The 23,501-nt window shown below is 38.7% G+C and overlaps 1 protein-coding gene and 1 long non-coding RNA gene across 11 annotated transcripts in view; both read left to right on the top strand.

Moving 5' to 3' along the window:
* Positions 1-4,431, top strand: part of LOC105476944 (uncharacterized) — an 84,277-nt gene extending 79,846 nt beyond the window's left edge. Inside the window, exons 3-4 of the long non-coding RNA XR_011616809.1 lie at positions 1,845-1,922; positions 4,251-4,431. This is a non-coding gene — a long non-coding RNA (uncharacterized lncRNA). The remainder of the gene's footprint in view (positions 1-1,844; positions 1,923-4,250) is intronic.
* Positions 4,432-8,650: 4,219 nt separating this feature from the next.
* The window catches only part of LOC105476947 (rotatin), a 215,439-nt gene continuing 200,588 nt past the window's right edge, over positions 8,651-23,501 (top strand). For 2 of the 10 annotated variants that reach the window (XM_071085198.1, XM_071085197.1), the window contains exons 1-8: positions 8,651-9,042; positions 9,380-9,567; positions 10,438-10,615; positions 12,757-12,846; positions 15,204-15,294; positions 16,964-17,078; positions 18,056-18,206; positions 21,101-21,266. In XM_071085198.1, coding sequence (XP_070941299.1) covers positions 9,012-9,042; positions 9,380-9,567; positions 10,438-10,615; positions 12,757-12,846; positions 15,204-15,294; positions 16,964-17,078; positions 18,056-18,206; positions 21,101-21,266 — 1,010 coding nt within the window. In that variant the 5' untranslated portion in view covers positions 8,651-9,011. The remainder of the gene's footprint in view (positions 9,043-9,379; positions 9,568-10,437; positions 10,616-12,756; positions 12,847-15,203; positions 15,295-16,963; positions 17,079-18,055; positions 18,207-21,100; positions 21,267-23,501) is intronic. The other 8 variants (XR_011616801.1, XM_071085196.1, XR_011616800.1 and 5 more) reach the window with 5 other exon arrangements.

Genomic DNA, 23,501 nt, shown 5'->3' on the forward strand with positions numbered 1-23,501 from the left:
TAGAGATCTCTCTCTCTCTGCACGTGCACAGAGAAAAGACCATGTGACACAGCAAGAAAGTAGCTATTTGAAGGCTACGAAGAGAGGCCTCCCCGCACACCGAACCTGCCAGCATCTTAATCTTGAACTTCCCAGCCCCCAGAACTGTCAGAAAATAAATTTCTGTTGTTTAAGCCAACAAGACCATCATATTTTGTTATTGCAGCCCAAGCCGACTAATAGACATATAAATGGAATTATCCAATATGTGGTCTTCTGTGACTTGTTTCTTCACTTAGCATGATGTTTTCAAGGTTTATCCATGTTGTATCATGTCTCACTAATATATCCCTCTATTTATTGACATTTTTGTTGTTTACACCTTTGGCGACTGTAAATAGTGCCTCTGTAAACGTTCATGGGCAATGAATACATTTGTTGGAACATCTGCTTTCATTTCTTTTGAGTATATATCTAGGAGTAGAATAGCTGGGTCATATGATAATTCTATGTTTAACTTTTTGAGGAGCTGCAAGACTATTTTCCACAGTGGCTACACTATTTTAAATTCTTAGCAGCAATGTATGAGATTTCCAATTTCTCCAAATTGGAAACTTGAAGTTTCTCCAAATTCTCATCAATAATGTTATTTCCCCTATTTTTGACTATAGCTATCCTAGTAGGTATGAAGTGATATCTTATTCTGGCTTTGGATTTTCTTTTCCTCAATGACCAATAATGTTGAAGACCTTATCATGTGTGTATTGGCCATTTATATAGCTTCTTTGATGAAATGACTACTCAGATCCTTTGCCCATTTTAAAATTGGGCTGTCTTTTGTATTTTTGTATTTTTATTTTTTTGAGACAGGGTCTTACAATGTTGCCTAGGCTTGAGTGCAGTGGTGTGAACATGGCTCACTGCAATCTTAACCTCCTGGGTTCAAGCAATCCTCCCACCTTGGTCTCCTGAGTAGCTGGGACTACAGGTTTGCTCCACCACACCCACCTAATTCTTTTATTTTTTATAGAGATGGGGTCTTGCTGTGTTTCCCAGGCTGTAGGTTGTCTTCTTATTTTTGAGTTGTAAGTTCTTTATATATTCTGGATAATAGTCTCTTACTAGATACATGATTTGCAAATATTTTCTCCCATTCTGTGTACTGTCTTTTAATTTTCTTGATCATGTCCTTATGTTTGTGGTAGAAGAGACCTCAAGTTACTGGTGACCTACCCTTATGGGTCCATAGCAAACTTCAATCCTTGCCTCCTCAGAACAAACAATTTGACTGAGGGGTGTAAAGGAGAAAAAGAGACTGAGGCAAGTTCCAGAGCAGGAATGGGAGTTTACTGAAAAAGGCCTTAGAACAGGAAAGAAAAGAAGGTGTGCTTGGAAGAGACCCACTGCTAAAACTTAGAAGTACAAAAGTTTTTAATTTCATTGATGTCCAGTTCATCTATTTTTTTGCTTATGTTTATGCTGTCAGACATAAGAAATCGTTGCTTAATTCACAAAGATTTATGCCTATGGTTTTTTTTTTAAGTTTATAATTTAGCTCTTGCAGTTAGCTCTTTGATGTATTTTGAATTAATTTTGTATATGGTGTGAGGTACAGATCCAAATTCCTTCTTTTGCATGTGGATAGCCAGTTATCCCATTTGTTGAAAAGGCTATTCTTTCTCCAAGAGTTGTCTTGGTGTACTAGTTGATAATCAATTGACCACAAGTGTGAGGGTTTATTTCTGGATTTCAATTCTATTCCATTATCTGTCCTTATACCAGTATGCACTGTTTTGAATACTGTAGCTTTGTAATATATTTTGAAAATCAGAAGTATAAATTACCTAATTTTGTTCCTTTTCAAGATTGTTTTGGTCAGTCTGATTCCCTTGACTTCCACATGAAGACGAGGACAATCTTATAAATTTCTACTAGAAAGGCAGGTGGGTATTTGATAGAAATTGCTTTGAATCTGTAGTTCAATTTTGGGGGTATTGCCATCTTAACAATACTAAATCTTCCAATGCATGATACAGGATGTCTTTCAATTTATTTAAATAATATTTAATTGCTTTCCATAATGTTTCATAATTGTCAGTGCAGAAGTCTTTCATTATTGTGTTAAACTTATTCCTAAGTATTTTATTATTTTTGATGTTATTGGAAATTGAATTATTTTCTAAATTGGACTTTTGGATTGTTTATTGCTAGGGTATAGAAAAAGAATTGATTTTGTATATTGATCTTGCATTCTGCAATCTTTCTAAAGTCTTTTCTTTGCTCTAATAGTTTCTTTGTAAATACCTTAGGATTTTTTTTTTCTTTTTTTTGAGATGGAGTCTCACTCTGTCACCCAGGTTGGAGTGCAGTGGTACCATTTCAGCTCACTTCAATCTCTGCCTCCCAGGCTCAAGTAATCCTCCCACCTTCCACCTCAGCCTCCCAAAGAGCTGGGACCACAGGCATATGCCACCACTCCTGGCTAATTTTTTTTTTTTTTTGTATTTTTGGTAGAGACGAGGTTTCACCATGTTGCCCAGGCTGGTCTTAAACTCCTGAGCTCAGATGATCCACCTGCCTCAGCCTCCCAAAGTGCTGGGATTATAGTATGAATCACCATGTGCAGTCGGATTTTCTATATATAAGGTGATGTCAATTACATATATAAATTTTATTTTTTTCTAAACTGGATGCTTTTTATTTCTTTTTCTTGTTCAGTTACCCTGGATAACACTTCCAGTACAATGCTGAATAGATGTGGTGAAAGTAGACAACTTTATCTGCTTCTCCCCTTTTATAATTAAGACAACTATTTTTTAAATTGTGAAAAGAAAGCAGGGCTCGAATCATGTTGCTCTAATTGAAGTGGAACGTGAATATATCTTGTTTCAATCCTTCCACTTTAAAATGGCATAAAATATGTATTAACTTTCTATTTTGGTGTTGAGAGAATAAATTAGAATTTGATGATACCCTTAAAAATTAAATATGTGAATTCATAGGACAAAGTTATGGGGCATGATTAGGAAAATTCGTAAGTGAGGGATGAAACCTTGGGTCATTTTTCCTTCCTAGAGCTCAGAATTATTAATAAATCATGACCTTTATTCTGAAAGAAGTAAGACTGGGATGCCAGTGACTTTTCCAGAAGACACACAAAACGTATGCCTGCCCTGGGGACAATGAATAACTTCTACACATGTATTGGTTTGAGCCCCCTTTGTTTAGGAATCCTGCTTGCTTGCTCTTTTTTTTTTTTTTTGAGACAGAGTCTCGCTCTGTTGCCCAGACTGGAGTGCAGTGGCTGGATCTCAGCTCACTGCAAGCTCCGCCTCCCGGGTTTACACCCTTCTCCTGCCTCAGCCTCCCGAGTAGCTGAGACTACAGGCGCCCGCCACCTCGCCCGGCTAGTTTTTTGTATTTTTTTAGTAGAGACGGGGTTTCACCGTGTTAGCCAGGATGGCTTGCTCTTTTTATACGACGTTTTCATAAATAAATTATGATCCCAGTTAATGTAAAAGTAGGTTGTAAAAGGATTTCCCTCTTGGGCCAATAATCTCTCCCTTCTGAAGAATGAGAAAAAAAGTATCAGAGTGCTGCCTTCCCCCTTTTTCTGTTGCTGGAAATGTTGTTTGGATATGGCTGCACAAATAAATGGCAGTAAGGTTGTGGGCCCCTCTGCTCTGCAAGCCTCCATCACTTAAGTAGCAAAGTTGTGTCTGGGGTGTAAGATCCCTCTGATGAAGGGAGTGTCTACCTTGTAGTTACACTCACAGATAGTACTTGAACATGGTTTGACATTGCATTAGATTCCTAGAAAGGGAGGGACCTCCAAGTTTGACAGGTGTTAAAACAGACTATTATTTGTAGTAACTACTTATTACGGGAGGTCTTGGAACACATGCTTTCTCTAAATCATCTCCTTTGGCCCCCAGGCAGTCCTATTAGTAGGTACTATTATTAATCTTAATTTTTACTTGTGGAAGCTGAGGCTTAGCAGGTAAAGACATATCAGCTTTTTTTTTCTTCCCTCTGTGCAAGATTCTTTTCCCTCATTTTCGGTGAATAGCATACCTTTTTAACTGGAAGTCTTCTGCCCCACTTTCTGTAACTCTGATATAATTTTAATAATTATAATATCCTGCCCTGCTATTCAGAGAGTGTGAACAAATAACTTAGGATCAGGTAATCTCCTAATGGTGATCCTGATTAGGTTCTTATCATAGATTTTATATCTGGATGTTCAGAGAGAAGCTTTCTTTTTCTTCTAGAGTCGTTATATGGGAAGACGGAAGTCTGGACCACAATCTTCTCTTCCTCTACATTTTGAGGAAATTCTGCCTGTAATAGAAGAGAAAGATACAGACACACTGAAAAAATCAAAGCCGAGAGACGAATAAAAAATATTGGTATTCTTTTGAGTCTCTGAGGCTAGATCCACTTCTAGAGTGAGACAATAAATAACCCATTTTTGCTTACTTGCTTGACTTACAGCTTTGTTATTTGCAACCAAGAAAGTTAATTAGCTTGCCCACAGTTGTGCGATTAGGGAAGCTGCAACGCTGCTTTTAAATCCATGTCTGTCTACCTCCAAAGCTTGTGCTCCACACAATATTTTTAGCTTATACTGCTATGAACCAGATATTTCCAGTTGGTCAAATATTAACAGAAAGGGTATAAAATGCACATGATCACAACTGACAGACCAGCCAAATATAACCACAGATATGAAAACTCATGTCCACAGTGTGAGGAAGAGCAAAAATGTATGTCTTTTCCAAGAGAAAAAAAGCATTTCATTTCCCCCCAGAATAAATTCCTACAGATAGTAATATGAGTTCTTAGGAGAGTAACTATTTCCTGTGACTCTGGGTATTAATATCTTATCTAATATAAATGATCTGATTCAGCACACTGAGGCAATGACTGTCAGTGATTTTACAGGTATGACCAAGAGGTTGATGATGAATCAGATTCAGGTGGAAATAGTGGAATCGGTAGATAACTAGATAGCAGAATTTGACCTCTGCCTTTGGGTTCATGTTTCCTTAATGTCCTGTAGCTTGTGATCATAGCAAATCTCAACATATAACAGCTCTATCCATGACCCCTTTCCCAATCCATGCATATATCACCAGTTGAGTGACCATCATTTATCATCATGTGAAATTGAACATAAATTTTTATACATAGCATTTAAATAAATACAACAAAAACCATTGTAAATACAAGAAGAAAATTACATAGTTTTCTGTACATCCACACAGATATCTATTGCCCGTTTTTTTTTCAAGTTCACTTAAAATCTTTGACCTTAACATTCAAATTACAAAAGGCCCAGTTGCTGACTCTGATATAATAAAAGTTGAAATTAATAACTAAAGTGTATGTAAGAAAGACTTGGTGATTAAAGATCACCTTTCTACATGGGATCTTGGGTAAAATAGAAAGTATCAACATAGCAGTTTCAGATTGGTTGAGAACAAAACCTTACAAATCGAAACTCATGATACACGATTAAAAGTTTTTTTACATGCGGCCCGGCGCGGTGGCTCAAGCCTGTAATCCCAGCACTTTGGGAGGCTGAGACAGGTGGATCACGAGGTCAGCAGATCGAGACCATCCTGGCTAACACGGTGAAACCCCGTCTCTACTAAAAAAAAAATACAAAAAACTAGCCGGGCAAGGTGGCGGGCGCCTGTAGTCCCAGCTACTCGGGAGGCTGAGGCAGGAGAATGGTGTAAACCCGGGAGGCGGAGCTTGCAGTGAGCTGAGATCCGGCCACTGCACTCCAGCCTGGGCAACAGAGCGAGACTCCGTCTCAAAAAAAAAAAAAAGTTTTTTTACATGCAAATTTATGGACTTAAAATTCTCTATAACTAAAAAAGAAAGAATGTAAAGTAAACAACATGACCTTTAGCTTAAGAACCTTCTGTAGCTTAAGAAGTTAAAAAAAGAACAGCAAAACACACTTAAAGAAGGATGCAGGCTGGGCACAGTACGTAATTCCAGCATTTTGGGAGGCCAAGGCAGGAGGATCACTTAAGGTCGGGAGTTTGAGACCAATCTGGCCAACATGGCGAAAACCCGTCTCTACTAAACATACAAAAATTAGCTTGGTGTGGTGGTGCATGCTTATAATCCCAGCTACTCGTGAGGCGGAGGCAGAAAAATCGCTTGATCCTAGGAGGTAGAGGTTGCAGTGAGCGGAAATCACGCCACTACACTCCAGCCTGGGCAACAGAGCGAAGTAATTGGTAAAAAAAAATACAGTTAATACACTAGAATATATGTGTGTGTTTTTAAATAGCAGAATTAATAAATTGAAGATTTTTTTTTAGGAAAAATTGACAAATCAAGTCTAATAGGAGAATAATTTATTTGCTTTGAATGTAATGAATAGGATATAATTATTTTTGTCTAATTACAGGAGCAATATATGCTCAACAATGAAAATAAAAGAAAATAAATGTTTATGTTGACCTCGGGTGCAACATAAGTAAAACCCTTTCATAGTTTGACCCCCATTTTACTTGTAACATGCTTATTTATTTATTTATTTTTTTTGAGACGGAGTCTTGCTATGTTGCCCAGGCTGGGGTGCAGTGGCCGGATCTCAGCTCGCTGCAAGCTCCGCCTCCAGGGTTTACGCCATTCTCCTGCCTCAGCCTCCCAAGTAGCTGGGACTACAGGCGCCGCCACCTCGCCCGGCTAGTTTTTTGTATTTTTTAGTAGAGATGGGGTTTCACCTTGTTAGCCAGGATGGTCTCCATCTCCTGACCTCGTGATCCACCCGTCTCAGCCTCCCAAAGTGCTGGGATTACAGGCTTGAGCCACCGCGCCTGGCCGTAACATGCTTATTTTAAGTCAATGGATTTTTTATATTTCTTCCACAGTATTATCACTCCTTACCCACTGCATTTACAGTCTCATCATCTAAGATCGTTCATCTCAGAAATATCATTGACAAGTCATTTCTATTATTTTTCTGTACTGTTATGTTTTTTGACCTTGACACTTCAAATCTGTAATTAATACCTTCATGCCTGGATAACTACAGACACTCTGAGCTGGTGTAACTGGTTCCGCAGCGCCCACTGTGGTACACTATCCATCAGGAGATGTGGTCTTTGGGTCAAGGAATTCAGCCACTGTTACAATCTTGGCCAGGCAGGCTTAGGCATGGGCTAGTGGAATCTTGGTTTAATATCCGTGTCTCTTTCCTCCTACTTTCCAGTTTCCTGCTGATGTCTCCTATTGGCGGCAGCCAACTGGAAGCCAGAGGGCAAGGCAGCCTGGATAGTGCGGTCTTTTTGCCTGTTGAGGTCAGTTGATGAAAAGCTGTAAGAGTTGGAACCGCTAGAAGGTGGAATGGAGAATATCCAGCATGCTAGCAGCTCTCTCGCCCTTCCTCTCTTCTTCCTCGAGATAATATGGCCACCTTGAATTTTGTTCGTTTCCCGAATTTGACACACTCCCTCTGAGTTCTTGCATTTGCAAATACAGTTTTCTCTAGCAGGAATTCCCTTACCCAACTTCTTTGTGTGGCAAACTCCTACTTACTCTTTAAGATCCAACTCAAATACCATCACTCTCTTATCTACACACAAGAGGAGGCAGCAGGGTACTATGAATAGAACAAAGAAACATCAGGTCAGGTCCTCAATCTGTTACTTGCTAGTTAACGTGACTGTGTGGGGGTACTTCTGTGATTCCTCTCTGGCAAAATAGGAATGGGAATACAGTAGGCCTCTGCTGTCCACTGGTTGCACACAGAGAATTCAACACACAGGGGATGGAAAATATTCGGGGGAAAAAACCCCACAATTGAAAATAACAATACAACAATTAAAAAATAGTATGAATAAAAAGTACAGTGTAACAACTATTTACATAGCATTTACATTGTATTAGGTATTGTAAGCAATCTAGAGATGACTTAAAAGTATACAGGAGAATGTGTGTAGGTTATATGCAAATATGACACCATTTTATAAAACAGACTTAAGCATGGGTGGATTTGGGTATTTACGGGGGTCCTAGAACCAATTACCTAGGGATACCGAGGGCCCACTTTACCTGCCTTGACATCCCTTTCCCCGGGAAAGTGAAAGGATCAGAGCGAGAAAATGCTCTCTAAAATGCAAATCATTTTCCAAATGTAATTTTGTTGTTGATCTTACCGCTGCTTTGAATTAAAAAAAAAAAAAAAAAAGAAAGAAAAAAAAAAAAGATTTGCTCAGCTCGATTACTGTGCACGGTGCAAAAAATCAACTTTGGTGGCATTCAGCAAATCATACACCCAAGTCCCGCCTTTATTTTCCTTTTTGCAGCCCGGTTTCTCTCTTCTGCTCATTCATACCCGCCCACCCCGCTTTTGTAGCTTGCTTGTTCATATCTGAACTTGGGTATCCAAAGGCACTGCTTGACTTTGCAGGTACATTTCACAGTTAAAGAGGGTCTGTCATTTAGTAGTCGGGGATGGGAAGAACTGTCACAAAGCAAAAGTCTACATTCTAAATCGTGAAGTTCTGGGAGCTGAGAATCATACTGGCAGGGCCAAGAACGAATCCGTCGCTGAGCGAGGAGGCGGGGCTCCTGTCGGGGCCTCTTGCAGCCCGCGCTGGGTTCCCGAATTCCCGCGCTGTAAGCCGGAACCCCAGGCCAGCGGGCGCCGCGGCGGGACCGGAGCTGGGTGCAGAACGCACGACCCAGCCAGAACTACAACTCCCGACGTGCGCGGCGGCCAACGCCGGTTCTACCCCTGCTTGTTGCTTTCTTTTTTTTTTTCCCTCTTCTTGCGACGGAGACTGCTGTCCAGGAAGTGCGCAGTAGTGATTCTAGAAAGGCTGGAAGCTCTCCTGGCGACGCGGGGCCCGCGAACGGCTCACGGAATGCCTCCTACTCCTAGTGAGCGCAGGCGTTGCGGAACCCACCGTCCCACAGGACGTGTTTCCGGGAGACATTAATTGTGGCCGGACTCAGTGGCGCGGCAGTTTAACTCTCCGGCGGCTGCCGATTGATGGGACGAGATGGTCCTGGCGGGGCTCATCAGGAAACTCGGTAACTGTCAGGTTGCCCCTCGCCTAAGGCACCCTCCCCTGCCCTGGCCACTTGCTGAGAATGGTCGTGTCACGTTTCCGCGGCCGGCCACTCCGCGACCGCTGCCTCTTTCGCCCCCGCTTTGCCCGGGTAGCCCTCGGGGACCCATCTCGGACTTTGTGTAAACTCCGCGGTTGGCGTCCCGAAGGCACCAGCGGCCTGCTTCTGAAAAAACTGGTTTATTCCATCTTCACGCCGCTCCTGCTCATAGCATAAGTAACGTAGTTTTAGAATGAAATCTGGGTGGGCGTCTCTTTGCAGTGGGGAACTAAAATAGTTTTGTGCCGTTCGTTGACAGGTCATCAGCTGGCCGAGATCAGGGAGCGCGCTCTCAAGAGTATTCTCTGCAAGATTGAGCACAACTTAATCTGCTACGCTGATCTCATTCAGGAGAGGCAACTTTTTCTTCATTTGCTGGAATGGTTCAATTTCCCGTCCGTTCCAGTGAAGGAAGAGGTTCTGAACTTGTTAAGCAGATTGGTTAAGGTAGGATCAGTTTGAAATAAAATAATCAGACGAGTGACTGTTTCTTAGTCTTTTAATTGTAGCGTTTATTGAAAGTTAAATAATTGGGGTTAAAGGGTTTTTTTTTTTTTTTTTTTAAACAACCAGAGATGTTTAATTCATCTGGGTATATATTGCTCATCTTTTATTTGTGATGCTGAATCCCACAGGGTCTCTGCTGTGTTCAGAAGTAACACAGAACTTCTTTTGAGTTTTGGTGTATTCTGATTTTTGGAGTTATCTTTGGAGGTTAATATTTGTATTCTGTTTTTATTTTCTGATATTTACATCTTAAAAATTAGATGTGTCAATATGAAAGGGAGCACGTTTAAAAATAATGTTACATAACCGTGATTCATAAATACTAATGTTAAGTTGCTTCCCCGTATGCTTTTAGATTGCTATTCTTATGCCTACCTCAAGAGTAGTTAGCTGTCAGGGTCAGATATCAAAGTGTAAGTTTAACCTTTCAAAACGAAATCACTGTACAACGGTAGAGGAATCTTACTACTTTGACATCCTGGTAACCGGTTGGGGCTGGGACCAGAAGGGGAGCGTCAGTGGAAAAAAGTAACCCATTACAAAAATAAGAGTAGGGATTGATAATGTGCATTTCTAGTGTTCAGTGTGTTGGCTCATCTTTCATAAACGTTATCAAGTGTTGGTTGTATGTCTCTATGAGTATGTACTCCTCATGGAAGTGCCTTACTTCGGGGCAGAGCCATGAAGGATTTGTTTTTCAGAAAAGGAACATCCGATATACCAAAAATAATTTTGTGTTTTGATTGCTGTAAGTTAAAGTTTAGAGATTTTGATAGAGTTATTCTCAAGATCATCCTCTTCTTATTTTAGTATCCCCCAGCAGTCCAACATTTGGTTGACCTTGGTGCAGTAGAGTTCTTATCTAAGCTTCGGTCGAATGTGGAGCCGAATCTGCAGGCTGAAATTGATGGCATTCTGGATGGACTTTTCATTCTTCCTTCGGAAGTTCCTGCACTGTCTTCTGCCTCATACCAGACCAATCAAACTGGTAACTCGTTGGAATCAACTTGAGGGATATCTGTTAAAATATAAATACATTCATTCTAATGGTAAATTTTAAGGAAAGCAACGTTAGATTTTTTTAAAAAGGATTTCTCCCACCTCCCTCAAACTTATTTTTCTTGTATTAACTTACATGATTTTGACCTTTTTCCCCTCTATTGTTAGTCAAAGGATGGTACATTTGCATTAATTGCTTTTTTGGTCAGGCCTAAAGGATGCCAGTGACTTTGCTTTTATGAGACCAGTTTGACAGATTATTTCTTTGACAATAACAACGTATTTTTATTGAGCACAGGAGTGCTCAGACATTGTTCTTAGTGCTTTATATTTGTATTTTTGACCTTGTTCTTCATATAGGAGTGTAATGATACCTGTCCTAGCTCATGATTTTGTTGTGGGGACTAATCAAAACGACATAATGCAAGTATTTTTCTATGCTGCAGTCCATTATGATATACTAGTTAAAATCCGAGTCAAAGAGTCATGGATTTAAGTCCCAGTTCTGCTGCTGGTTGTGTGACCTTGGCTAAGGTAATTAACCCCTCCGGCTTCAGTTTTCTCATTCAAAAATTGGGATAATAAGAAAGAACACCGGGCCGGGTGTGGTGGCTCATGCCTCTAATCCCAGCACTTTGGGAGGCTGAGGCAGGTGGATCACCTGAGGTCAGGAGTTCAAGACCAGCCTGACCATCATGGTGAAACCCTGTCTCTACTAAAAATACAATACAAAAATTAGCCGGACATGGTGGCAGGCGCTTGTAATCCCGGCTACTGGGGAGGCTGAGGCAGGAAAATCACTTGAACCTGGCAGGCGGAGGTTGCAGTGAGCCGAAATCACTCCATTGCACTCCAGCCTGGGTGACAGAGCAAGACACTATCTCAGAAAGAAACAAAACAAAATACCTTTCTCATAGAATTGTCATGAGATTAAATGAGACAGTGTCTGTAAAGTGCTTAGCACAGGGCCCAGCATGTATTAAATGTAGCGATGTTGGCCGCTGTGCTGCTGCTGTTGTGCTGTTGTTAATGACTAGTACAGTGCCTTGCACATGGAATGCATTGGAGTTGATCTGAAGAAAAACATCTTCTTGCAATTTATGTAATGAGTAGTAAAAGTAAAAAAAAAAACAAAACAAGTTTTGATGCTTAACCTGTTAGACCATATTTTCTTCTCTGCCATTACCAGTTCTGTTACACCTTCAGCTTTGGGTACTGCTGTTCACAACAACAATAGCAGCTGTCATTTATTGAGTTTCGTTGTGGGGCATTGAATAAATTGATTTAAATACGTCATCTTGTTAAATCTTAAAACAGCCCTTTGAGATGTTATTTGTCTTACTCTATAGCTGAGAATAAAAATATAAAGTAACTTGCCCCACAGTACCCAGCTCTCTAACCTGTAGCAGATGCAGGATTCTAACACTGCTTTATCTGGCTCCCAAACCTGTGATTTTTAACAACATATTTCACAGTCTCTAAGACATCACAAATAGAGTCTTACATTATGAATTTTTCATCTAATTCCTTGCGGGTGAGAGTAGAGGAATAGTTTAGGGCTAATTGTTAGTTTTCTTTATTAGTATTAGGAACTACTGCCATGAAAACTTAAAATTACAAACTATAGTTTTAGCCTTTTCCTCATTCTCATTGCAGCTGAACTGCTGAACATATAATCGCGTGTTACAGGGAATTGTAAAGGTATTGAAAGATAATGTTTGACTCCTTTGTTTCTGACAACTTTCTTTTTAAGGTATGAATGAAAATTGAAGTGATCAGAAACTATATAATTGGAGTCAAGGGAGAGGGAGATGGATTAGGAAGTATAGAGGGATAGTCCTTGAATACTTTGTAGCAGATTCTTCCTGTACATTCTAACAAATAACTGTGTTTGGCTAACAGTAAAAGTGAGAGGGAGAGAGCTCCTTCACTGGAAGCGGGCTCAATGTGCACATTTTTTCCTCTTTAGGCAGATAGATCATTCAGAAAAAAAACTGGACTGCTTTTTTTTTTAAAAAATTTTTAAAATGATTCCAATACTTAAGAGAAAACATTACCATTTAAAGAAAATAAGTTTCACTTTTAGCAAATAAGGAATCAAGAATACAGTAATGTTTATTTTCTTTTCAGAATTGTCAAAAAACCCTGAAATCTTAACAGGATATTTTCCCCAAGACAAAAGTAATTTCCAGCAGATGGAAGTGCCGCCACAAACAGTGGGTGTGTATATGTCGGGAAGTAAATCCTGTTGTCTTGGGAAGTTGAAAATTAATGTGCTTTCTTCATTGTTGTGAGGATATATTTTTACCAAACTTGAATGTTTCAGCACCAAACTACCATTAAGTGTTTTAGTTGTTTTAAGTTAGTTTAGGATATCGAGTCGAAATGGTAAAATTTTGTGTTATTCTAACCATGTTTGAGCAACTATGTAGGTGGATGGTAGTAATAGCAGTAGTGTGTCGTGCTTACTGAACATGAGTTTTTTGAGGCATTGTGCCCTGCATTACACACGTGTCATCTCGTTTGTTCTCCAGCTTACCAATGGTACTATCTATCCAGTTACGCCAGCCAGAGACTGAAGGTCATTTTAGTTTCTTTTTTTCCCATTTCCTCAACACCCCGTTAATTAAAAAGTTCTGATTTAGAGCCCTCTTTCTGGAAGCTGGAATCTCATCTCCATCTTTTTGTATCTGGCTGTGTTCAGCCTCAGCTCACATGCCAGCCGCCTCATTAGAGAGACTTCCTGATGATTCTAGCCAGTGATCACTTCCTGTGTGTAGTTTTCTTCCTAACACATTATTTTTTATTATTTTTGTTTTAAGTTTGATAATAGCCGTGAACATTGCTTAATTTTCAGAGTCTGGAACAATGCCAAAAAATGTATTGGGCACTCAGTATATATTCTTGGAAGGAATGAATGACTCCTCCTGGAGTCTCTCTGAGATTGGTATTATTCGTGACCACATTTTACTGATAAAGACCCTGAGACTAGAAAGGTTGAAAACTTTGTTCTTGGTGAGGCCGTTAGGAAATAATTAAGTAATCACGTACTTACCATTTTCTTGCCTGCGTAGTTAAGATGAAAAGGCTGTGTTCAAGAGTATATCTGCTGATGTCACGTATTCAAATGAACTCCATTTGGAAGCCTCTGTTATTAAAAAGCTTTCACGGAAACTCACAGGTGGAATAACAAGAAAGAATGGAAAACTTGTTAAGCCATTAGGATACTTTACCTTTTCATTCTGGAGAAGTTTTCCTTGGTGAGGCAGTTAGGAAATAGTTAAGTAATCACGTACTTACCATTTCCTTGCCTGCGTAGTTAAGATGAAAAGGCTGTGTTCAAGAGTATATCTGCTGATGTCACATATTTAAATGAACACCATTTGGAAGCCTTTGTTATTAAAAAGCTTTCATGGAAACTCACAGGTTTCCATGTGCATAACAAAGAATGGAATAACAAGAATAACAAGAAAGAATGGAAAACTTGTTAAGCCATTAGAATACTTTACCTTTCATTCTGGAAAAGTTTTGTTAGGCTTGCAGCAAGCTTTGTTTTTGAGGCCAGATGGCTGAGAGTCTTAATTCCATCAAGATGAGAGACATCTGAAGGGAGGGGCATCTCTAGGGTTGGTAAAGGATGGGTGTCTGAATGAAGCCGATGAAAACATGAAGAGGGATTGAGATTGTTACACTTTTATGTGAGTTGCAGTTTGTCTTGATTGATGGTCTGACTTATTTTGGTCACATTTTTACTGTGTGGTATAAGCCTGTCCTTCCCTCCACCCACCTCTCCTTATTTCCTTAGAAAGTAAACCCTGCTTTTATGTTAGCACTTTTGAAAGAAGTAACTATGCTATGTTTGGGAATTTAATAATACTGCTATCCACATTTAGCAATTCCATGCTCTTTTCAAAGCATTTGGCAGAAAGACTGCCATTTGGAAGGACTTATCTAGATGCTGTTTCTCAGTGTTGCCACCTTAACTTGTACTATATAAGATCTGTTAAAAATAACTTGCATGGGGATAGTTTAAAACTGTGTTGCTTTCTCAGATTTCTTTTAATCTTGTTTGAACACTGATATTTGTTTTTCGACCTTACGGTCTTCAAGTCATCTTCACAGAGGTTTAAAACACCTGACACCATATAGGATATTTGAACATGGCTAGATGTAGTGTATCATTATGTTTTATCATTTTTAATTTCTAAAAGTTAAAGTTTTCCCTAAATGTCAGTTCCTTTTATGTTGAATTTAAGTTTGATGTTCTGGTCAGCCACAGGGTAAAATAGAAAATTTAATGGAAACTTTATATGTCAGTCTGTATTGTATTGTGTTTAATGCTCTTCTTCTAGTACTTATTTTAATATAATATGAGTTCTGTTTAAATTATGAAATGAGAACTCTCTTATTTACTGTGACAGAACAAATTTCCTGCTGACCTTGTTTGGTATATTTTAGGTTACCGAGATGTAGCCTTTATTTTGGGACTTGTTTTAAAGGGAAAACTTACTTTTAACATTGTGAATCTGTCATCTCTTTATTCCTTGATACCTTAAGCTTTGCTATTCCATTGACAGTAAATCAGACTGTGAAGTGCTTGAAGTTTTCTACATTTCCTTGGCTACCCCTGACCACCACAGACAGACATGTCCTCTCCTCTAATGAAAGGTACGAAGCTTGATGTATTTTTCAGGTGTTTTTGTTCACTTATAGTCATTAAGTTTGATAGTTATTACAATATGTTTTACCAGGAAAAGATACTAGTGGCAGTGAAAAGTAGTAATGGTCATTTTTGAAAGATTTTTGTTTTTCAAAAAGCTAGCCAGAAAAAAATTCCTATTTGCTTTTAATCAATCTACACATCAAGTTTCTTTTATTTTTGAGACAGTCTCACTCTGTCACCCTGGCTGGAGTGCAATGGCACGATCTGGCTCAGTGCAACCTCCGCCTCCTGGGTTCAAGTGATTCTCATGCCGCAGCCCCCTGAATAGCTGGAATTACTGGCATGTGCCACCACACTCAGCTAATTTTTGTATTTTTAGTAGAGACAGGGTTTCCCCATGTTGGCCAAGCTGGTCTTGAAGCCTTACAAGTGATCCGCCCCCCTTGGCCTCTCAAAGTGCTGAGATTACAGGTGTGAGCCACTGCATCTGGCCCAGGTTTCTTTTTGTGGTTGGAATCTCGTGTAGTCCTTGGTAACAGGAGTTTTCTCTTATTGGCCACATTCTCTTTTTGGCCATTACTTATGCCCTTGATTAATAAAAATGGAAAATTAAACATAAATGTAGTCTTTTTGGCAGAATATATTTCAAAATGTGGGCTTCATTAGGAGACAAACTATGCCATGTGGATAAGGTTGGGTACCACTGATCCAATCTAATGTGATGACTGTTAATTGATTGCTACCCACAAGAGTAAATAGCTGATACATAGAAATTTGGAGAGTATTTTAATGTCCAGATTCACTTTGCACAATTTCATAAATGTCACAATACACAAGTTGTCTGCTTTTTTGGGGTATAAATCTGGAAAATAAAGACCAGTTTACTAGGACTAGATCCAGATTACAGGTGGATGCCATTAAATGATTTTTAATGATGACAGTTCTAAGAGTATCAGTGAATTCTCTTGGAACAACATATTCAGGAGGCAGAGTGCACATGGGAAAGGGTTAGGAGGTTGTATGATCTCTTAGTTTTGAGTCAGTCCCAAAGGCAGAGATGGTGATAATTTCTGATACATGCCTCTGGATAGTGAATGGTGTATTGTGTAATGGAACTGGGCTGAGAAAAGGGGTGTGATTTTTTGGGGGTGGGGAGAAAACAACTGCCAATCCTAGGTGGGCAGAAGTGGCTGGGTGTCCTCTGTATGGGATAAGAGGGGAGTCCTAATCTGATTCACCTTGAGTAGGGAGGATCAGTAAGGACTTTCATTCTTAGAATTTGCCTCTGTACTTTTGTTCTGTCTCATTTCTTAATTTAATTGGCAGATTTCCTAGAATTCTGTGCTCTTTGACCTCACTGAACTCATTTTGTAGCCTTAGGATAATCTCTGAGGGTACAGTGGTTAGTATGATGTCGTTCCTGCTCTTGAGAGGATCTAGCGGGGAGTGCAGAATCAACAGGCAGTTATAATATCACAAATAATGGACAAATGGAAGCAGTGCTGCCCTAGGGTTGTTTATTGGTTAGGGAAAAGATCTAGGAAGGCTTTTCTGGAGAAGTGAGATCTCAGCTGAGACCCGAAAGATTGTTAATGGAGTCATTGTGTCAGTAGGCTACTTAGAATTTGGAATAGATGAACTCTTCTTAAAAATGATTAACACTATGTTTTGTAGCTCTTTAAGAAGTAGTAACCACACTTTAATCTGGAACACCTGTGAACTATTGAAGGCCGTTATCATGCAAGATTTTCCTGCTGAGATTTTCCTTCAAAGGCCAAAAATTGTTCAGGTCAGTGCCCTCCTTAATTGTTTTAGATTTTGAACTAGAGAACTTTTTGCAATAAAGCAAATTTTGCAGAGTAGGAGTTCTTGGGAAGGAACTTTGTACTCACATTTTTAAAAAGTGAAGTATTTGGCTATTTAAAACACGTATTCACTAACTTAGGTGGATAGTTATAGTTCTTCCAATAGTAGTAGTTTCATTTGACACTTGCAGTACAGTTCGGCCACCTTGAGTTACCATTTATGGATCACCTAAAGGGTAGAGTAGACTTTGGACATTGAGATTGTGCAGGAGCCCTTATTAAAAGTAAGAATAACATTGCTTCTTGGGTATCTAGTTTATTTAACACACAGTGCTACATGCTGTAGCATGTATAACGTGAAAATACAGTAGCACTGAATAACAGATGAATTATTTTCTTTTTTCTAGTTTATTGCTTATATAGTAGAGAGAGAGGGATCCAGGGTGGGGAATTGTGGCATCTCCACAGCAGCCAGTAAGGCTTCAGTGTTCTCGCTCCACACTGCCAGGGCTGAAACGGACTCCAGTGGGTGGCAACTGTTAATACATAGGATCAAAGCTGGCAAATGATAGCAGAGGAAAGCTGTTAATTCCCAAAATGTGGTCAAATGATTTAGATGCTTGAGATGAAAAGGGCTTGCTGTGATTTTTAAAGTGTTCTCTGTAATGTAGTGTCCTGAGTGGGGAATAATTCCTGTCTTCTCTCAGAATAGTTACTCAACTAACAGATTTTAGAAATTAGGAAACACTGACTATTCTATTTAAATATTGTCTTATTTTATTTTGACCCATCTACTTGCCTTATTTTGCCCATTTCTGTTTCTTATGTCTTGCAACTATTTGGCAACTTATTTTACTTCTCTTGATTATTCACTTAGGCTTACTTACTTAAGCTCCACATTCTTCTTTGAAGTTGAGCACTTTGTTCCCTTAATCATTTTCATGGCTCTTGTTGATTTCAGAGCCTTTTATCTCTGTTGAAACTGGCCTTTGGAGGAGATGGAAAGCATCGCCTGGCATTACAGTCAGTGTCCTGCCTGCAGCAGCTGTGCATGTATTTAAGAAACAGACTTAACTTTCACCGAGATCCAGGTTTTTTCTCCAATAAACAGGGTATTTATTTTTATCTGTTCATTAGCCACTGGTGTTATTTGTAGATTTTTCTGAGAACTTTCCATTATAGTTACTGTTAGGGTTTATTGTGTACGCATTTTCACAACATAAACTCCCCACTCCTAAATGTATTCAAATGATTATCTTTACAGATTGCGTGAATGACAGAAACTGCCATGATCTCTTGAGCCTTTTTTTTTTTTTTTTTTTGGATAACAGATACTTACAAGGTGTTTTTCTTTTTTCTCCCAGACTTGTAGAAATTCTATATAGTGTTGTTAGGACGTCGTGACTAGGATATTGGGTATGACTATTCAAGTAGGACTGTGGCATTTTAGCAAGTTACATATAGTGTTAATAAATTGTTTTGTTTGAAAAATATTGATTTGAATTTTATGAAAAGTATTTATATGCAACTTGCGATGTAGTCAAGTGTTCCAGCAATGCCAGACTTTTCAGAGAAAAAGCGCCACCTAATGGCCAAATAGAGTACCAGTCTGGCTTCAACAAAACGGTACAATTGAGGATTTTTGTGTGCTTAGTGCAATCTGCATTGAAAGTCAAATATTATAGTCATTTGTCATCATGTTTCATAGTTAATCCCTATTTCATTGGGAGTTTCACTGATCTTGTGCTACTTGAATATTTATGCTTTACCTTGGTTTTATTCTAGATTTTAGAGTAATGGCATCGTGTAAATGACACAATGAATGTATGATGGCTACCCCATACTTCAACAGAAAAAGAGTTATAATGTTGATTTAAAAATAGTTGATATCTCTGAATAATTGTTAATGTATTTAATAAGTATGTATTTATTACCTATTATATGCTGCTGATAGTCTAGCCTCCAGGGAAGTATAACACTGAACAAACAAATAAGATCCATGCCGTTATGAGCATCTATTTTAAAAGACTGGGGACAGGTGATAAACAAATAGTCAAGTTTGCTTGAGATAAGAAGTACTTGAAGGAAATAAAAAGGGTGATGTGACAGAACGTGGCTGGGTAAACATAGCTTCATTTAGGATAGTCAGGGAAAGCCCCTGAGAGGAGGTGACCTGAAGGGTGACAAGGAACCGTCACTCGAAGAGCTGCAAGAATAGTGTTGCAGGGAAGGCGAGGCCTCAAGGTAGCACTGAGGGTGATGTCCTTGAGCAACTGAAATAAAGCCCATGAGAGGGGAGTGCAGGGAGCTGGGCAGGAGAGGAGAATGAGGTGCCATCAGAGAGGTAGTCAGGGGCCAGAGTACATTGGGGCTTGCAGATCTTTTTAGAGGTTTTGTATTTTCTTTGAAGTGTAGTGAGAAACTCTTGGAGAGTTTCTTTTTCCCCCCTCTCTCTGACTGTAAATGCTTTTATTACCTAATTCTTTTTTTAAATTGGGGTAAAATGTATATAATATAAAATATGCCATTATAAACATTTTTAAGTGTACAATATGGTGACATTAATTACATTCGCATTGTGTGCAACCATCACCACTACCTGGTTCTAAACCTCTTCATTATCTTAAACAGAAACTCTAATCGTTAAGCAGTGATTCCTCATTTTTCCTTTCCCCAAAGCTCTTGATAACCTCTAATTTACTTTCTGTCTGATTTTGTCTATTCTAGGTACCTCATCTAAGAGGAATCATACAATATTTATCCTTTTGTGTCTGGTTTATTTATAATGTTTTCAAGCTTCATACACATTGTAGCATGTATCAGAACTTCATTCCTTTTTATGGCTGAATGATATTCCATTGCATGTATATCCCACATTTTATTCATCTATGCATTTGTTGATGGACATGTGGGATGTATCCACGTTTGGCTATTGTGAGTAATGCTTCAGTGAACATTGGCATGCAAGTGTCTGTTCAGTGCCTGGTTTCAATTCTTTTGGGTAATACCTAGGAGTGAAATTGCTGCATCATACGGAAATTTTATCTTTAACTTTTTGAAGAATCGCCAAACTATTTTCCACAGCAGCTGTACCATTTACATTCCTATCAGCAATATATAAAGCTTCCAGTTTTTCCACATCATCACTAACTTGTTCATTTTTTTCTTTTTTAAAAATAATTATAGTCATCCTAGTAGATGTTAAGTGGTATCTCATGGTTTTGATTTGCATTTCTCTAAAGACCTAGTGATTAATGACCAGTGAATCTCTAATGACTTTTCATGTGCTTATTGTTTGTTCATATATCTTCTTTGGAGAAATGTTTAATAAAGTTCTTTGCCCATTTTAAACATTGGGCTGTTTTCTTTATTGCTGGGTTTCAGGTTACTTAGATATTCTGAAAATTAACACCCTTATCAGATACATGGTTTGCCAATATTTTCTCCCACTCTATGGGTTATCTTGACACTTTCTTGTAATGTTCCTTGGGGTACCAAAGTTTTAAATTTTGATGAAGTCCTGCTTATCTGTGTGTTCTTTGGTTGTTTGTGCTTTCGATGTCATATTTAACAATCCATTGCCAAATTCAAGTTCATGAAGATTTAGACCTACTTTTTCTGCTAAGAGCTTTATGGCTTTAGCTTTTATATTTAGGTTGTTGATCCATTTTGAATTAATTTTTATGTATCGTGTGAGGTAGCCATTCTTGGAGAGTTTTAACAGAGAGTGCATGATCTAGTGTTTTCTCCTTTGGTAGTCTCTAATGTTGTAATTGAATACCATTGACTAGAAGGTCCCATGTAATCAAATCAGTTAGATATAAACCTAAATGTGCTAAGTGAATACTTATAGAAAAGTTTGATCTTTGCTTTTGTTTTTACCCCTGTAAAAAGATTCCTACTATCTTAATTTGTTAATGTTTTTGGAAGAATGATACATAAATACTACATAGTCAGAAGTCTGTTTCTACTAAGGGATAATTTTATTCTTTCTTTTTTTCTCCAGACACAGTCTCCCAAAATTCTTCTTTATCTTATTGTCATGAAGCAAGAGGTACTCATCATTCCCAGAACCCTTCCCCGGGAAGCAGCAGCCCTCGGCCTTCTGTGGTTGGACGCACAGGCCAGCGACCCAGAGGAGATGGCCAGGATTGGGATGCAGTGTCCTCTAGGTACGCAATGTCTCTGGGGAAATTAGAAATGCTGGTTAACTTGTGTGTGTTAATTTCAGAAGGAGATAATTATTTTTCTGTCCTTTTTTTTTTTTTTTTTTGAAACATTAACATAGGTATAGGCCTTGTGTTAAAACCTGGCTTCATACTTTTTTTGACCATGATCCACAGTAAGGACAGATAAATATTACATCCCAGCTCAGCAACTCAGTGCTCAGTACGTGAACATATACTCTGTTTATGTATATATGTGTGTGTATGTGTCCCCCAAAGCAAAAGGTTCACAAAATAGTATTCTGATACTATATTCGACACACTAAACTATATTTTCAGTTCTGATTTCATTAAAAAAAAAAGATTCTGACCCACTAAGTTGTTTTTACCAGCCACAAATGGAATATGATCTAGTTTAAAATTATAGCTTTAAATGATAGATACACTTTTGATAGTATTTTAAACATATTTTTGTCTTATGACAAATGCATAAGTGTTTATTGTTAAAAGGAATGGTTGGAGAATTTTATAAAATAAGGACTCTTTCAAGGTGAACAATTTATGATATTTGTGTAAATACAGATTTTTTCTTTTTCTTTTTTTTCTTTTTTTGAGACAAGATCTCACTCTCTTGCCTAGGATGGAGTGCAGTGGCCCGATTATAGCCTTGACTTCTGGGCTCAAGTGATCCTCAGCCTCCCAAGTAGCTGGGACCACAGGTGTGCACTACCACACTTGGCTAAGCCTTTTATTTTTTGTAGAGACGAGGTCTCACTATGTTTCCCAGGCTAGTCTCAAACTCCTGGGCTCAAGTGAGCCATCTTGGCCTCATAAAGTGTTGATATTACAGATATGAGTTACCATGCTTGGCCCCCAGTGCTTGGCACCCAGATTTTCATACACCAACTTTGCTTAAAAGGATTGGTGTGGTATTTGTATGTTACCTTATCCTTGGGCTGCAAACGTGTTAAAAACATATTAGCCTCTTCTTTAGTGTCATTCTAAAAAATGTTCAGTAAGTTGAGCATTAGTCTGTTGGCTTGATTATTTTCTTGCAATACTGCTACTACTGTTAACAAGCTAATACCATTTCATACCTGCTGTGTGCATGGTGTTATGCCCTGTGCTTTGCATACTTTATCTCCTTTAGTTGTCTTAGAATAGGATTGATATTATATAATGGGATTGGTATTATTATTATCATCCTCATTTTACAGAAAAATCTGAGGTTTAGAGAGGTTAAGAGCATGACAGTTGGTAAAGAGCAGAGCTAGGGTTAAATAAAATGATAGGAGAGTCTGTGCTCTTAGTTCTTATATTGTAATTGGTTGATCAGTCACGTTTTTCTCTTTCTCCTTATAAAGCCTTTCTGCCTCATTCTCTTGTGTGCTTCATGGTTGTAAGTTTTCACTCATGAGTGAACAGCTTCCTCATGTGGCCTTTCAGAGTTACACAGAAGCCCTAGTTGTTTCCATATTTTGGGGTGCTTGGTTTCTTGAAATTGAAGAAACGACAAAGTTGGTATATAATTCGGGCAGATTTAAATGTTCCATAGCATTAATATATCTCTTGTGATTCAGCTTCAATTGTGGATAACATCAAAAGACAAAATTTTGAGGCTCTTTGTAAATGTGAGGCTCTAGCCTTTCTACACTTCTTAAATCCTTACTCCAGCACTTTGCATCCAAGGTAAGAACTTTTTAATGAAGAAAGCCAAGGACAATGGGATGTTCCTTTTTTTGGGGTGCATTTTTGAAGTCACTACATGATGTCGAATGTGCTAAATGAAGTAATACATTTCCCACGATGTTTTTCTGGAAACATCCTTCATTTCCTAACATTGGCTTACTTGGAACAGTGGTGAAACTCAGAAAATCTAGGAAACTGTATGAACTGTTGGTTTGGTCTTTACAAGTTGAATACAGAAGAGCTTTCCTATAAATCTGCTTGTTTTCTTTTAGAAATGAATGGGTTATCAGTGCTAATATTGATGGCTACTATAGGAATGTTGACATACTTTGAGATATCAGCCTGAAAAGCAAAATATAGATGCATTTTTGGCTTCATTTACAATTTTGAGTCTTTTTTTTTTTTTTTTTTTTGAGATGGAGTCTTGCTCTGTCGCCTAGGCTGCAGTGCAGTGGCGCAATCTCAGCTCACTGCAACCTCTACCTCCTGGGCTCAGAAGATTCTCCTGCCTCAGCCTCCCCAGTAGCTGGGGTTATAGGCGCGTGCCACCAT

This window comes from Macaca nemestrina, chromosome 19 (assembly GCF_043159975.1).
Source record: "Macaca nemestrina isolate mMacNem1 chromosome 19, mMacNem.hap1, whole genome shotgun sequence".
Classification (NCBI taxonomy): Eukaryota; Metazoa; Chordata; class Mammalia; order Primates; family Cercopithecidae; genus Macaca; species Macaca nemestrina.